We start from the raw sequence: 17,129 nt of genomic DNA on the forward strand, positions 1-17,129 counted from the left end.
AAGAAACCAGCTTTAAATTAAGGAAGAACTGAAAATCGATGAGCGAGGTGGGGAAAATCCTGTAGTTTTAGTAACAACCATTTCTAACTGGTGAGTTTATGAGGCAGACAGAGCACTTTACATTTTCGATACTTTATTCTTGTCACAGTACTTCTTCTGCAAGATGGACCATTCTTCACCATTTTAGAAATGAGGAAATCCTGACTCAGAGACTCAAGCAATTTATCATAGGTCACAAAATCTAATAAGTAATTAAACTAGGATTTATATCCAACTATATCTAGCTCCACAGCCCACACTCTTTCCACTGTACTCCATCTTTAATACAGAGAGATATCAGAGCAAATCTTCAACATGCCCTGCAGCAAAGATAACAAATGTGTACTGTGTTTATGGACTAAAGCATAATCACACCCGAAGAATGTCTATCTTGATGCTGATTCTGAAGATTTCGAAGTAAAACGTCTTAGAGACCTGGGTGTCCGTGTAATCCCAGAGTTCCTGTGCGTACTTACCGCCACTCCTGTCTTATAGAGGAGGTAATGCACCGTCTGCGTGACATCGGCCGCATGCATTAAATTGTGGTAAGGATTCTTATGCTTGCTGTAGCCCACTTCCAAGGCCTCCACAAACGAGACGAGTGCGGAAATGGGGATCTGAAACAGAGTGGTGAGGTGAGCTAGTTAGTGATTTAGTAGCCTTAGTGAGGGGGCAAGTTCACCCGAGATCATCCCAAAGGCATTTAGGGCACAAGGGTATGTGTTCATTTCTCTCTCGAGCAAAGATTCTGGTCTTTTATTTCTTGAGAAGTAAATGAACACATACCATGCAGCATATCTCACTTATGACAAAACAGAAAATACACCAAGATCTTAAGTCACTGAATGACAAACATAAGCCACCACCTCCTGAAAATGGTGCCCTTTAGAAAAAACGACTGTATCCACTGACACATGAAAAAAAAAAATGTGATCGTCTGTTATCACGGGGACAGAAAGACTATGTTCTTATGTCTATTACTTGACAATTTATTATAAGTGCCTTGCAATTTGGAATAATATTTCCAATTAACCTAATTGCTTTTCTGTCTCAAAGATGTAAAATATACATATCTTCTTTTTCTATGTGGCAGAAAGTAAAGAACCATTGCAAAATGTCTGTTCAGAACAAAGGAACCCTTAGATCAGTCACTGTGTTAGTTTTCTGGATCAATTCCTTGGTTGAGGGTAAATTATCAAGACTGAGGAAAAAGGGCTATTAGTTCCAGGAGACTAGCAATCACATTAGTAAGAAAAAAATAAGGAAAACATTACTATAATGCAGTGAGAGAGTCCATAACATGTTCTTCCTTGGGCATATTCTTTCATATCTACTACTTTCCAACCTCTAAAAATGTAAATCATGCCTTTAGATGTCAGAGAGTCACTCAACATCATTTTTTAAAATGAGGATCCAAGAAAGCTAGGTGGTTTGGGCTGTTCGTGAGAGATCTCTGAACTGCCGAAATGCTGGGCTAAGTTGTGTATATCTGCACAGAGCTTTGTTCTGAGGAATAGGTCTGGGGCATCCCCTAGATTTTCAAGCAGGTTTCTGATGCAAAAGAAATTAAGGACCGCTGCCATAAAGTACCGATGGCTATATAAGAAATACACTCCTAAATATGCAATCCTTCAGAGAGCGGTAAGGAACCATGCTGTCCCGAGCACTCAATATGTTATAGAGAAAAATGCCATCATTTTCCAGAGGCGCAGCCATAGGACGAGAGAAGAATGAAGAAAGTAATAGAGCAGATGTCTGCAGATGAATTCCTGGGTTCCCAGGAGAACCCGGCTGCCCTTCAGAGTCCATGGAATTCGAGGCCGAGGGGATTAAACACAGAACGATTCATGCTGTTTACTTAAAGTCGAAGAATTAATTTGAATCATGAACGGCTGGGCAATACCAATGATCTGTCACAGATGATAAGTGAGAGTATTTGTCTGCATTCACGTCAAGTGGCGGGGAATAAAGTTTGCGGAGACAGTAGACACATGCTCTGTCTCCATTACTGTCTCCTCGGGGTGGAGGGAGATCATCCATGAAATCTGGCTGAAATGAGACCTGTGGGCAGAGCCATGAGGAGCTCTGCTAGTTCAGGCTTCAGGCGATGGAAATGTGTGGCCCCGGCCTCATCCTGGCCAATGCGCCCCACCAGGCAGGGGAGTGACAAGGTTCCTACTACAGAGTTCATGGCCACGACTGTCTGGATGATGCATCCCCAGTTACCCAGTGCAGTTTTTGGTCTACACTAAATGGATTCCCTAGGTCTTAGTCCCAAAGTCACGCAAGGATGGACAAAGCTGTGCATTATTTTTAATGAGGCACTGACCTTGAAACGGCTGATCAGATCATAACGTGTGAGTAATTCATAGAAAATGAATTTCAGTGCGTGATCCCCACTGGCTTCATTGAGAGAAAAGACATCAAAGGACCACTTGTCCACATCCTGCAGGAAAGGGTGGGGGAGAAGAACACTTTAGTCCACAGCCACTCACTCAGCTGCAGGTCGTCTTGCAGTGGAGGTGGCCCTGGAAGTGACCTGAGCTATCAGGAACTACTGGCTTGAGTGGATCTCACCTTGGCCCTCACCATATCCCAACATCCACCACCCATCCCAATCCTGTCCCTCTCCAAACGTCCCAACTGTCAAGATCATCCCAAGGCCATCAAGGGTCTCTCTCATAGATGCCAGGGAACAGAAAAACCAAACTGTATATGAAGAAGCCCAAAAAGGGTTTCAGACTTTATTGTTTCAACGCATGCTTACTGGTAACCTCATCTCAGTTTTCAATAATTTCTCGCCCATTATAATAACTAAAGAAATAACTACAAGTATTGAGTACATTTTCTGTATCAGGCACAGTATAAAGTGTAGACATTCACTTGTAAACCCTCAGAACTCTAGAAATAGGCATTGCTTTCTCCAGTTTTACAAATGACAACCTCAGAGAGATGAAATGAAGGATCTAATGCCATTCAGTAGCAGAACCAGGTAATAAACCCTCTGACATCATTGCCGACATCATTGCTGACAGGTGATATTGAATACTCAATTAATATATTTTATGACTCGGGCCATAGACAATGCGGACATTTAAGATTAACCCAACACCTAAAACTTTCCCTTGACAATTACAATTGTCCTGACATCCATTGTCTGACCATTAGTCCTAAAAAAAAGTCCACTGACAACTCGGTAAGTGGGAAAACACTTTGTTGTGCCTGACAATGTTTAATCCTAATTTCTAGAATAAATAAAAAAGACAACGGCTATTACTGGAAACAAAAACATTATCACAGTAAGAAGTCAGGATTTATTCTGAATATCAGGATTTAGAGAAATGAGAGGATGAGTAAATAGAAAGTGAGATGGATGTCCTCAGAAGGGCTTAGCCATAATTCTAGAATTTCAGTAGTCTTCCAAACCACCTGGGGTACACAGGAAAAATGCTGATCTTGGGGTGGGGGACTCGGCAGAATCCTGGTGTTGGGCCTAGAGTCTACATTTCAACAAGCACCTGCTTAACTGTCTTAAACCATTCTCCCTCTCTCGCAGGCATGGCCCAAGGTCCATTCCTGTGCAGAAACCGCATGAACTTTCTATTAGTCCCATGTATAGGAAGCCAAATCTCCCCATTTTCTCCTGCTTCAGGCCCAGAGTCTGTCCAGGGCTTCACTTCCTAAAATGTGCAACAGACACCCTTCTGAAGGATGGCACACCTCTGCATTTCCCATAACCCCACCTCAGAGGGTGAGGGAAAAAACGCCTCAAGTAAGATGGAAGAAGTAAAAAGGACAAAAATGCAACATATTTCAAACTAAGAGACTGATGGTGGTTAATTGTTCTCTTACTTAAATGTTATTTTATGCCACGTTTTTACATTAATCGCAAAGGTTAACGTGGCGGTAGCATGGAGGTTACTTTATTAAATGTATTCTCTCGGTCTTTGGGGAAATTTTCTGTAATAGAAGAAAACAATAGCGAGTCCACAAAAATGGCCGGCAGTGAAGTGGAAGTAACCTTTTTCTAACAGGCACTACATTTAAAACGAGAGAAAAAGGTATCTATCTATGTGATCTCTCCAACTCGCCTCCAATTCACTGCAAATAAAACCAGAGTTTAGGGAGGTAGAAAAATATTACATTGTATAAAGGTCTTGAACTTCCCCAGTGAGCAAGGGAGAAGATGTACGGAACCCAGCAGCCTCAGCCCTGTGCGCCCGTCAGCAACACTTGTGGAGAAGAGTAGCAACTCAGAGTTGGTATTTATTCTTTGTCGCCATCTTTCCCTTCAGAACTACATGTGTGCATTTGAGAATTACTTTTCCCATGGGCATAAAATAAACAATTCACACACATCGCAGGTTGTTCCACATTTTCCTCAGTTTTTTTATGAATAAAAAATAATGTTCCAATTTGGAAGAAATATTTTCATGAATTTCACAGTACCAGCATAACCACCTGCATTTATGTTCACAATAAAGGAAGAAATTAAACATAAAAGATGCTTTTAATGTCCCTATGACTTTCACTGAATGTTGGAGTTTCAATTATGAAAATCAATGTAACTTCATAGTGGGTGTTATGAAACATCAAATCTCATATGAAATGATTTCACTGATGAAATGGGAAATATCAATATAAATCACACTGCTGGATCGGGCATTAGAATGGAGGTTGAAGAGGAGTGAGAGAAAATGTTTCTTCTTGCTGTGTCCTTCTTGAGCATCCTTCCTATTTTTAAGATGAGTTAAGAAGAGACAGAAAACTGAGAATCTGAATATATAGAGTCTCGCAAATTTAGCTAGTGAATGTCTTTGAGACAAGAGAAAGGGACTATGGAATATTTAATCAGAACAACCCTAAAGGACTCTGTCTTGACATTAAATTGATAAAGTAGCATTCCTACGCCTGAGTCCACAAATAGGTAATTTATCTTCTGAAAAATATCATCAGGTGACATATTTTTAAAGTTTCAGAGAAAGATAACGATAGCTTTAACAATAGTCAGAACACTGGGACTTCTTTGAACAAGGGGACAGGACTCCATGTGTAGGTGCCATGTAATGTCAACTAGCCCAGCGATTCCGGGTCTTAGTACAGTCCCACCCCCAAATCCAGAAGCCATATCAGCTTCAGCACAGCTGGGCTACCCTCAGACCAGTGGATCCAAATCAACACACACCTAGAGGAGTACATACATCCACATCGGGACTCTTAGAAATAGTCTATATCATTCCAAGAGCATGACTGATAGGAAGGAATTGTGCAGGATTTAGTTCATTTAAACGTAAAAATTCTGCATGATTTCAAATAGAACTTTTGGGCCCAGTGAGAGTCTTGGGAAAAAAGTAGACTATACGGAGAGGACAAAGACTCTGGGAGCATACATTCATGCAGCAAGACGTTACTGGAAGCTTACGATGTGTTTGGAACTCTAGTAGCAAACCTTAGCTCTGTCTCTAATAAACTGGGTCTTTTTTTAAATCTCACTGAGAATCAGTTCATTAGAGTAAGTAATCATATAACGGCTCAATTATGATCACCAAAGAGCCTCCTAGTGCTATGTATTTATAACTAGAATAAGTTTGATCTCCTTTGGTCAATGTCAGACAGAGTCCCTTAATGCCAGAGCACTGTACATTTCACTAAACGACTCCAAGGAAGAAGAAAGAAAGAAAACCCATACAGAATTTGATTTAGTAAAAATTTAGCAAGGCGAAGGCTGGAAAGACAGTGATACTGTTAGAATAGATACGTGAGAGACAATGTAAAGAGTCAGGAATGAATGGGAAACCTATAAACGGTAAACGAAAGCTCCCTATTCTCTAACAAATACAACTGCACTTTTTATAGGGTACTATGCACATTGTAAGATGTTTTTAATGGCATTACCTTTAACGCTTCAATAACAGCTGGTGGATAGCTCAGTCCAACCATGTTTGATGTCCGTCTATACATTCTGGCAAAGTCAAAGAGGAAGAAGATGCAATATTATATCTTACAAAAAAGAATTATCAAGCCACTGACTTATATCAAGTGTTGACAATAGAAAGTCACGTTGTCTGGTGTCTCAAGGAACCTAAAATTTCTTTATAAACCTTTTTCATAGTCACTCAAATCTAAGTGTTAAAGTCAAAAGAAATCAATGTGATCCCAAACACATAAACTATTCGAAACAAACAAACAAAAATTATTCCAGATCACATAAACTGGAAATTAAATTATTGAAATGGGTCACTTCTTCCACCAGAAGTGAATTATAGTACAGCATAGACAGTGTGCAATGTAGTAAAGAACTCCCGTGGGCAATCCATTTAGAGGGGCTTGTTCTTTAGAACTGTTGCAAACAAGAAAAAAAAAATGTCCCAGGTGAACTGTGGCATTTCAAAACCCTGTAATTGTACAATAAGGATTAGATGAAGACTAAATCCATTTGTATAATAAGGATTGTAGAAATAGTAAATTGATTTCTGGAATCTATTTCTGGTGAAGTGGGGGCAATTCCATTCCAGAGAACAAAATGGCTAACAAAATTGGGAAGTTTCATGGGGAACTCAAACCCCTTGAATGAACTGCCCTCTCAGGGTTGACAAGCTGTCCCCGATCTGCTTAGAATGCAGGTATCATCCATGTGTAGCAAAGGATGATGGATTAGACGATGTCTTTCTTTAAAAAGGAGAGTCTGAACTCAAACTGAATCTTCTCTAGTTAACAAAAAGAATTCTGAGGAGAGACAAAAGCTCATCCTAATGACGCCACAGAGATTAAAATCAATATGCTTCACCCATCTCTCATTCAAGACGAGCTGTTTCCATCGGAATTTTCAGTATTTATAAAGATACCAAAACTACATCAAAGCAAATCTCCCCGTTATTGGAACCTGGGGTTCCTCTTGCTGCTTTGGTCCTGGAGCGACAGCTGTCTTTACCTCTCCACAAATATCCCAGCCTGCACTGCGTGCACGATGCTCTTGAACCGCGGCTTCTCCTCGCTCCTCCTCAGCATCATCCCCATCTGCCGCGTGAAGGTGGAGGCCAGCCAGTCTCGGACCTCAGAAGGCACCGCATCTGACTGAATGTCACTGAGCTCATCCTCCGTATCCAGGAGTCGCCTGCACACAAGAAACACAACCAGGACATTGAGATGAAATCTGAAGTCAGAGCTACAGGTGACGATAGTGTAGTATAAACTTCAAAGTTGCTAAGAGACTAAGCCTCAATTGTTCCTGCCTCAAAAAAATAAGGACAATTATGTGATGTGATAGAGGTGTTAGCTAATGCTCTGGGGTAATCATACTGCAATATATAAATTTATCGAATCAACACATTGCACACCAAAACTGACACGTTACATGCCAATTGCAGCTCAATAAAAATAAATTTTTAAAAAAGAAAAAAAGTCTACAGCCATGCCACCCTGAACAAGCCCAATCCTGTCTGATCTTGGAAGCTAAGCAGGGTCAGGCCTGGTTAATACGTAGATGGGAGACCACCTAGAAAGACCAGGTACTGTAGGCATAAAAAATAAAAATTAAAAAATAATAATAATAAGGGATTGTAAACTGACAAGGTCCTTGCAATCTGAGGTCAACCAAGGGTTGCCTCGCCTAAAAATAAATAAATAAATAAATAAATAAATAAAAATAAACAAATAGACTTTGCAAGGTATTACCCCAAATCACATCAACCCAAATGATGTTAACCGATACTCTCTCCAATTTGATAGAACATTACAGGAACTTGGATGTCTAAATTCAAGCAAAATTTCCAAAATAATAGTCTCTTTATTTCAAGACAGAGATTTAGATCATCTGTCAGGTGTGCTTAGCTGATTTTTCAAACTTGTTCATAGGTCAGGCAACTAGAACAGAATATAAATAGTAATACGTTACAATAAAACTTAAAATTGTATTTTATACTTATATTAAGCTCTACTAAAAATAAGCAGTAAAAACAGGTGTCAATGAAAAGACTCTTTTTTCTTTTAGACACATGAGTTGGGGGAAAGGTGAGAAAACATAACATTTAGTTAAAAAAAAAACTATGATATCAAATTTTCTTAAATTAGGAACGAAGAACGTCACCAAAAACTAAGCCACACAATTCTCATTTTATTGGGAAGTCTTTTCGGATTGGAATTTAGCATAGAAATGTGAGCCATCACAAATACTGACAGAGGCGCGCTTCTGAATTTTTTTTAAAAGCCTTTCATATTCACCATTTCAATTTTTTTTCAAAAGAAATGCAATTTTGTTACTTTCAAATGCAAGTACTTTAATACGTTTAGATAATTCAAGTGGAAAGAGTCCGCTAAGAAAATCAATAACGTACTCAAGATCGAAGGAGGTACATTGAGTACGTGAGCTGAATAAACACTTCCCCGTCACTGCCAGAGCCTTCACTTACGGATGGATGCTGTGACTTCAAGTAGGAACATAATCTTTAGACCGAGGCTAGCAATATGCAATGCTCACGGTGGAAACCTACGGTCGATAAGAAATCATACCAGATTTGTGAAAATTACCTCTCCTCCTCTTCTGTGATCTCACTTCGTTATCATAATAGCCATGTGAGAGAAATCCTAGTAACTCCTTTATAGATGAGGCAAGACAGAGAATATGTGATACGGAATCTACTCCATTTGTTTGTGGAAACTTAAGCTCCAAAACCAGTCATTTGAATGCCACCTCATACATGCCATGGGGGACGTTTCAGAAAAACCGTATAACACGAAATGCACCATCAATGCACTAACCTTTTGTCATTTTTAGCTTACCTGGTTTCATCAATGTATACAGACTCAAGCACTGTGGCTGCATATTCCAAATTCTTCTTAAGATCTACCACTGAAGCCTCCCCTCTCTCTAATTGTTTGACCAAAGACCGTAACCTGTGGGGGAAAAAAAGACATAATTCGGTTAGAATAGAGGAACAAAGACTAATCCTACAATTATAGTGACATATTTTACAGCCACTGGATTTTTTTTTTTATTATTTATTCCAATATATTTGAAAGGAAAATACAAATCTAGTGATGACCAGTATTTCTCTAGGAGCAAGCGATAAAATAAATGCACGCATTTTTGCCATGGTGAAGCACAACAAAAATGGCCTCATTCACCAGACACTGAGCATCCACGACTACCTTTTGTCTTTCTGAGAGTACCCTAAATTATCAGTGATATTGCTCCTTCTCAGTTTTTAATTTTTTTGTTCTAACTGAATGCAGCAAGCCATGAGCAGCAGCAACATCATCAAACACCAGGTCCGATTCAGCTCTGTGGACAGTGCTTTGTTCACAGTGATCATGGGGAACCGCAGCCTTCCGGATGGCCCACAGATGTTCCCAGACAGGCGAGCAGAGCTAAATCATCAAAATAATCTTAGAGGGCTAGGAAAAATATACATAAAGGCAAGCTATTTCACCAAACAGGAAGAATTCCTCTGGAAACATAAATACCTTAGTTAAAAACAAAACAAAACAAAACAAAACAAAAACAAAAAAAAAACGAGGCTGGATGATAAACCAGGGTACTGAGGACAAGACTTTCCCCACTGCTAGTCAAGAGTCCAGACAGAATAAGAGAAATGATAAAATGTTTCTCCCCTGACTTATATCCACATCCAGTCCACACTGTCTCCACTTAGTAAAAGCAATAAAATGCCAGCATATGATCAAAGCCTAATAACTGGGAACATTGTAAATGCCACAGAGATCTGGAGACAGGACGACTCTTCAGACTGACAGCCAGAGAAGAAATAAGTAGAACCTCTGAGGACCCTTCATGGGGCACCGCCTACGCCATACCAGGCAAGGTTTCACTTCTCTGAGCGTCGGCTAGAAAATGGCGATCCAACCACTAAATCTCCTAGGTTGCTATAAAGATGAAATCCAGTTGCTACTGATACAGTCTCATCAACCATGTGACCCACAGTTGGTTTTTTCCAGCTTTATTTAGACATAATCGACATATCATATTGTGTAAGTTTAAGGTATACAATGTGACGATCTGCTATGCACCTATGTTGCAAAAGGATTACCACGATAAGGTGAGTTAACACATCCATCGCCTCACGTTATTATATACACATACATTTTTTGGCGGTGAGAAGATTTAAGATTTACTCTTAGCGACTTTCATATATACAATACTTGAAACTAACACTTGCTAACTGTCATGGCCACGCTGGACCTCTGACCCCAGAATGCATTCATCTTACAATGGGACTTTGTGCTCTTTGACCAACATCTCCCCATTTCCCAGTTGTTTTTATAAACACAATTATCATCATTGCTGTTGTTATTTGGTGACTTTGATTATCATGGGTAAGACGAGAAACGTCCTAGTAGGATACTTAAGATTATCTTCAAGTCTCCATTTCCCAAGGCTGATCCCACTTTCCTGACTTCAGAATAACCTGATTTAAAAAAAATAATAATAATCTCAGACTTATATTTATTAGAAAGAACAGGTTGACGTCTTAGCAAGATGTAAACTACTCCTCTAGGTCTACATGAAAATGATCAGTAATAAAGAAGGAGGAGACATTCTGCATAGACCTTTAAAAGTAGGCAAGAGGTCCAGCCATACAAAAGAAATTTCCAGGAATTTCCGTGATGCACAATACAGAGGAAATCAGATTGAGCCACTACCCGAGGACGTGTGACTCTCCAGTATGCAAAGGGAAATGTGCAAAGGACATCAGCAGAGGCCCCTGCAGGCCTGGCATTGGGGGCCAGCCCCGAGGTTCCCATTAGCAGCGTTAGGAAGGGCTCTGAGTTTCAGAGGCAGCGCAGGACAGCGAGTTGGCAAGGACGGGCTTCCCAGTCACTCACTCACACACAGTAGACAGCCAGCCTGCCAAAGAACAGGGAGACTGCAGCAGCGTGCCCCGAAAATTGTTCCAAAAAAGGAATGGGAGCTCTTCAGCAAAACACATTCCTGGCTAAGTCTGCCTCTAACTTTCACTCTCACCTCCTGGGCCCCAACGGTGCCCCAGGCTGTTTGAACTCTCAATCGACAAAGTAAAATGAGGGTAAATTTAAACTTTATTTTTTTTTTTCCTTCCTTCATGTGGGGCATAAAGTTCCTACCGGGAATTGACAGGAATCTCTCTACTCAGAATGCATCTCGATTCTCAAAAACCTAAAAGGATAAGGCAAAGCACACAAAAAAAAAAATGAAGAGGGAAAATCGAAGACTAATAGGAGAACGAGATGAGCCTATCTCCTTGTAATAGGGCTTTCACAGGAAACAAACAAACAGAAGCAGCTGGAATCAAATAAGTGTTCCTAGACTGAAGAAAAACCTTTGCACGCAGATAAAAAAGGATCGACTAGAACCAGAAAAAAAATAAATGAAAACATCCAATGTATGTAATTTTTTATTTCAAAGAATAAGAAAAGAACCTGAAAATCTCGGCAAAAATAAAATATATTACTTACAAAGGGACAAAAATTCAATCCGGCCATAAACTTCTCCTATGCCAAATATCAGAAGACAAATCAACAACAATACCAGTTTTTGAAATTAATGTGTTGTTCAAGATATTTATACCTATATCCATATCTATATCTATTTTTAGTAGAATTACCATCCATATGAGAAGACAACAAATATATTCTCAGGCGTGAATAAATTCAAAATCTCATAATTAATATGCTTCCCAGAAAACAAAAACTAAAAACTTTAAGGCAGACTCTATGACAGTAGTCTTTCAAACAGGGTAGATTTATGGGTCTCCAATTAAACAAAATGTGAATTCATGACACAGGCTTAATTAGGCCAACCTTTACAAAATATACAAGTAGTTTTAAAAGATTACAAAGAGGTGGCAGATGAAATATAATACTCATTACACAAGGACAAGTAAACATGAAAATGAATGACACTTCTTTTCCTAAGACGAGCTCCTATTACTGGTATAAATGTTTCCTATGTCACTTTTATGAACCAAAAACTAATTATAATCAGACAGAAAACAACAGAAATTATTAAGAACATCAAATGGACTGTCACTTAATATCTGCAGTTGTAAACAATTCCCACTCCTGGGAAAGCACAGTATCAGGAGAATGAAGTCCTGAAGAACCTCATGCCATCCTGTGATCTGGTGGCCAGGACCCCAGGCCAGAGCAGGAGTGGTGCTTGCAGACAGAGCATCACTCCAAATCCCACTCAGCAGCGCAGACCAGCAGCGCTGAAAATCATCTCCCTTGGAAAGTCCCAGGCCTTGTGCCACGATTAGCAGAAAATCAGCAGTATGAGGCTCCCCCTTGATGCGGTCGCCAGACAGACTCTGGGCACAGCCGCATTTATGTAGCATGAAAGTCTGACCCAACGGAAAGCTGGAAACACAAATAAACCCCTCACCAAGTGGCTTTGACAAACCCAGGGAAGAAACGACAAAGAATAAAGTATCTTGAAGATGCAGAAGTAGTACTAGAAATTCAAATCTACTCCCATCTTTCGAGCTTATAAGATGAGCAGAAGATTCTGGCAGACAGGAAGGGAGTCGAGGACAACACACGCACTGTGTGTACGGAAAATACCCAGCCGATGTTCACCTCTCTTTATTCAAGGGCAACTAAACAGAAAGAAGAAGAAGAAAAAAAATAAGCTGTGAAGAGAGTCAGCAATACAGAAAGCAGAGATGCGGAGAAAAGAAAATTCACTAATGGAAACAGACATAAATTTTAGGGAGCATCTGTCTGCTTTGTGTTCAATAAAATTCAGGAAAACATAGACCTGTGAAACAAAGGCGAAAGCTGAAATGATAATGTGATCAAAAGTGACCATACTGAGAGAGAAGATATTTTAAAACATGATAACAATAAAAAGGCTATAAGGACATTAAAAAATTAAGTGGTGACCAACTTTCTACATACTCAGCTGCTATATGGACTGGCACCCATCAGATACAAGCTATGCCTGTCCCCGCTCACATAGCTTTCAGCTTTCTGCTTTATGTAGCTGCCACACAAACCCTAGGAAATCCCAGATGTCCCTATTTTCCAGCACTGCTGAACTTTAGGACAGCATTTGGGTAGGTGCTGCTCCGTTGGCGTCTCAGTCCATCCTCTCCTCCAGTCCGTTATCCCTCTTGGAACATCATGCCCCATACCCTACCTACCACCTACCTCTTGGTGAAATTATTGCTTTATGAGAACAGTTTCGAATTAGCTCTTTCACCACTGGTCACCAACCAGTCTCAAAGACGGAAAAATTTCCTAAAGTTTCTAGGAATAAAGAGGCACCTTTCCCCACTTTTCATTATAGTATGGTTTTTAAAAGGGGCTGTCTAAAAATAGCCAAGATCTTTCATACTCGTATTATAAAGTATTTTTGTTGAACTGGGAGAAGATTACCTAGGGAAGGAAGGCTCAGGTGTCCACCTTTGATTTCCTAGTAAAGTCTGTCTAGACGTTCTTCCATGTGAATTCATTTTACCTAATAGGCCAATGTCCCCAAGGACAAGACTCACGGCGAGTTGTAGTCCATGTGTCTAGTTCTTTCAATACTACTCAAAAGAATCTTAGTCTGGGTACCGAAAGGAAGGGAGAAAGGAAGAAAGGAAAGGATGGAAAAAGGAAATATGCAACAATAAAGTTTCTGTTCTGAATGAACGTTCATAGTTTCCAGCACTCCATCCATTTCTGTCACTGTGACTGCCAAATAGCAGTTCCCGTCCAGAAGTCCAACACCATTTTAGGAATAGCTTATGCCTTCAGACTTAGGCAAAACGCCCTTCTGTTAGGCTAGTGGGCCGTTTCGTTGTGGGTGAACTATCACATCTTTACGTGAGACTTTCATTTCTCCACGAGACCTCTTTGCTTTTCAGGTGCTCCTTTGCTCCAAGGCATACAATGAAACATGGCATCCCTTCAATTCTCTGTGCCCGCGAGTCCAGAACGAGTCCCCTTGAGACCCCGCCACCATTCGGAACACATAGAAGTCTCAGAAAAGAAGAACTAAGTGAAGAAAGGCCTGAACACTGTGTTTCGGTATTTGAAAGCCCGTTGGAGTCTTCTTTTTTTTCCCCTCGCAATGATAATTTCTAGGACCAGTGAGGTTGACTGTATTAGGAAGCAACTTTTTGACTCAGTTTCATAACTTAAAAAACTGCCGCACAATGGACTTGGTGCTATTCCTACCCAAAGGAGGTCCTGACAACTCTACAATACTCTGCCTTGAGAGCATATATATTTGTTGAGCTTTAGACACTACTGGAATGAAATCATCATAAAAGCACAAGCAAAAATAAACTGGAATAAAAAGCCATAAAAAGCTGTGAAACACACATCCTTATATCTGTCCACTTCGCTCCAGATTGCCCCCTCTGAGAACGGATGAGCAGCTCCTAAAACGGCAGGGTGGCTGAAGATGGCTATTGTCTCAGACAGGCTTTGTTTAGTTTGAAAGAATGTGAAAGGGAACTGTATCTTTTACAGAACTTTTCCCTTAAGAGTCCCAATGAATCATGAGTCCTAAAAACTCATTTGAATTAAAAAAAAAAAATCACTATTTCAGTCCATCACATCTGCGGATTTGTAAGCCAAAGGCATCTCTACGTGTTTTTCACACACCTGTTTCCTCTATGTGATTCCCATCCCCTGCCACTTACCTAAATGCCATAGAAAGTAAATTAAAACAACTCCCCCAAATGAAATGCCCAAAGTGAATTTCAGGCTTATGCTTTAATGTCATCCGATGACGCCATCTGAATATCTTTCTGGCGATTTGTTTCTATAATTAATTAAGATGGCTGCACTTGAAATAGCCGTTCGACACTTACTGGGTGCTTTCTGTGTGCAGACACTGTAATAGGCTCTAGGAACACAGAGGAGGAAAATGCAATGCCTTCCCCCAATTAGGAAAGTCAGACAACTAGTCCACCTGTGCCATGCAGCACAGCAAGCTTGCTGGCAGAGGTATGACAAAAGTGCCAAGAAACCGCAGAGGAAAGGACTCTCCAAATAACAAGGTCCTCTCTAGATGAGGTGACATCAGAGCCATCTTGAAACCAGATCGGCATCAACCGGGCAAGCAAGATGGGATGGAGAAGTGGTGGGCTCTGGCCTGAGGGAGCAGCCTAAAGGCTGCGATCCATCCAGGGAATTCCATGGGTGGCTGGAACTCAGAGATGCACGACGAGATAAAACTTCAGAAGAAGGTAGGAGCCAGACCCTGGTGGGCTCAGTGTGCCAAACTGAAGAAATTTCATTTCCTCCTGGAGATGATGAGGAGTCCTCAGAAATTTTTTAAATGGGGTGAAGGGGTAGCGTAATAAGATTTGCATTTTAGAAAGATCAATCTAGCAGTAGAATAGAGGAGCGAGTGGGAAAATTCTATACATTTTCATTGTAATTCAGGCTTGTCTGGTACCCTGAACAGTGAAATACAAAATGTTCTCTCTCACGTGACAGCATTTGGAGAGGGTGGTGCCTGAGTGTGGTGGCAGTACACATCATTGCTTTTGATAATTTCTGAGAAAGGACTTGTTTGGGGCACGCGATTTCCTGATTCAGTGGCCTTTAAACCAAAAACAAGAACACCAACGAAAATAATGACTGGCATGAAGAGCCTGGTTATGTGACTTGTACCTTTCGTTGATGCCATGAGTAAGAAAGCAATGTGCGTCTATGATTCCCAAGCGCACATGGTTAAGGCAGATGTACAAATAGATTTAAACAAATTATTGGGCTATAATTAATTTTTCACTTAAGAAAAAATATCTGGTGCCTGGGTTTATATCTATGATTTTACATGCCTCCCATGTAAGTTATTAACTAGTTAAAAACTTAGTAAGGTTATTGAAGACTTTAAACAATATTAACAAAATTGATTTAATTGAACACGTACTAAACACTACACCCAGTTGCAGAGTACAGCATTCTCATCAAGAGCACATACCACAGTTATCAAAATCGGTCATGTGCTGGGCCATAGTGAAAATCTCAACAAATTTCAAATAATTGAAATCATATAGATAATGTTCTCTGACAATAGTGAAACTCAGCTTGAAATTAACGACAGAAAAAAATGACTAGAAATATTCCAAATGTTTGGAAATTTAAGAATATACTTCCAAATAACCCTGGGTCAAAAATGAAATCAGAAAATAATTTTAAGTATTCATGAAAATATGATACATTGAAACTTGTGCCATGCAGGTAAAGCAGGAAATATATAGACTTAAATGAATATATTAGAAAAGGAGAAAACCTGGAAATAAGTGATTTCATGAATCATCTCAAGAAATTAGAAAAAGAACAAGTTAATTCAAAAAAAGTAAATGATAGCAAAAAATAAACACAAAAATAAAACCTAAGTAGGAAATGAACTTATAATAGAAATAGTCAACAAAGCCAAAAGCTAGGTCCTTGAACAGCTTAATAAAATTGATGTCAAGCAAGACTGTTCAAGAAAAAAGAGATAAGACACAAATGACCATTATCAAGAACAAAAAAGAGAATATTATTACAGTTCTTACATTAAAAAAGTTATAAAAGATTATCATAAATACTTTTCTCAGATACATTAAAAAATTTAGATGAAATGGAAAAAAATCCATGAAAAATTCATTAAAACCGACATAAGAAAAAAGATAAAATATAAATACTTTGTATCTACTGAAAAAAACTGAATCCATAGTTTTTTTCTCACAATAATGTGCTAAATCACATTACTGATGAATTCATCTAAACAAACATTCAGAGAAGAAATAACATAGTGTTCCAGAGAAAAGCAAAATAATTTAGGAAATTGCTGTGGATTTTCCGATGAATATTTGCATTCCTTTTGTTTTCATGAAAAAAATAATAACCTTCCAGCTTATTTTTGGGGGCCAGCATATTCTTGATTCTTAAACCAAACAAGGACATTATAAGAAAAGAATTATAGGCCAGTCTCTCTCACGGACATGGAGGCAAAAATTCTAAACAAAATTTTAACAAATTAAACCCAGCAATCAAGAAAAAGGAAACCAAGCACCAAGCAACTTGCAAGGATGCAAGGTTGGTTTAACACTTTAAATCAGTGAATAAATGTCATTCACTATTTTAATAGGAATAAAAGAGGAAAATTA

General features: G+C 39.4%; 1 protein-coding gene and 1 pseudogene across 7 annotated transcripts in view; one reads left to right on the forward strand and one right to left on the reverse strand.

Moving 5' to 3' along the window:
• PDE1C (phosphodiesterase 1C) overlaps positions 1-17,129 on the reverse strand; it is a 454,332-nt gene that overhangs the window by 82,208 nt on the left and 354,995 nt on the right. For all 7 annotated transcript variants that reach the window (XM_016160242.2, XM_036230466.1, XM_016160226.2 and 4 more), the window contains 5 exons: positions 8,818-8,931; positions 6,971-7,153; positions 5,935-6,001; positions 2,369-2,485; positions 516-656 (listed from right to left, as the gene is read on the reverse strand). In XM_016160242.2, the coding sequence (XP_016015728.1) occupies positions 516-656; positions 2,369-2,485; positions 5,935-6,001; positions 6,971-7,153; positions 8,818-8,931 (622 nt within the window). The remainder of the gene's footprint in view (positions 1-515; positions 657-2,368; positions 2,486-5,934; positions 6,002-6,970; positions 7,154-8,817; positions 8,932-17,129) is intronic.
• On the forward strand, positions 7,441-7,559 carry LOC118611095 (annotated as a pseudogene).

Source organism: Rousettus aegyptiacus, unplaced genomic scaffold, assembly GCF_014176215.1.
Source record: "Rousettus aegyptiacus isolate mRouAeg1 unplaced genomic scaffold, mRouAeg1.p scaffold_m13_p_13, whole genome shotgun sequence".
Taxonomy (NCBI): Eukaryota; Metazoa; Chordata; class Mammalia; order Chiroptera; family Pteropodidae; genus Rousettus; species Rousettus aegyptiacus.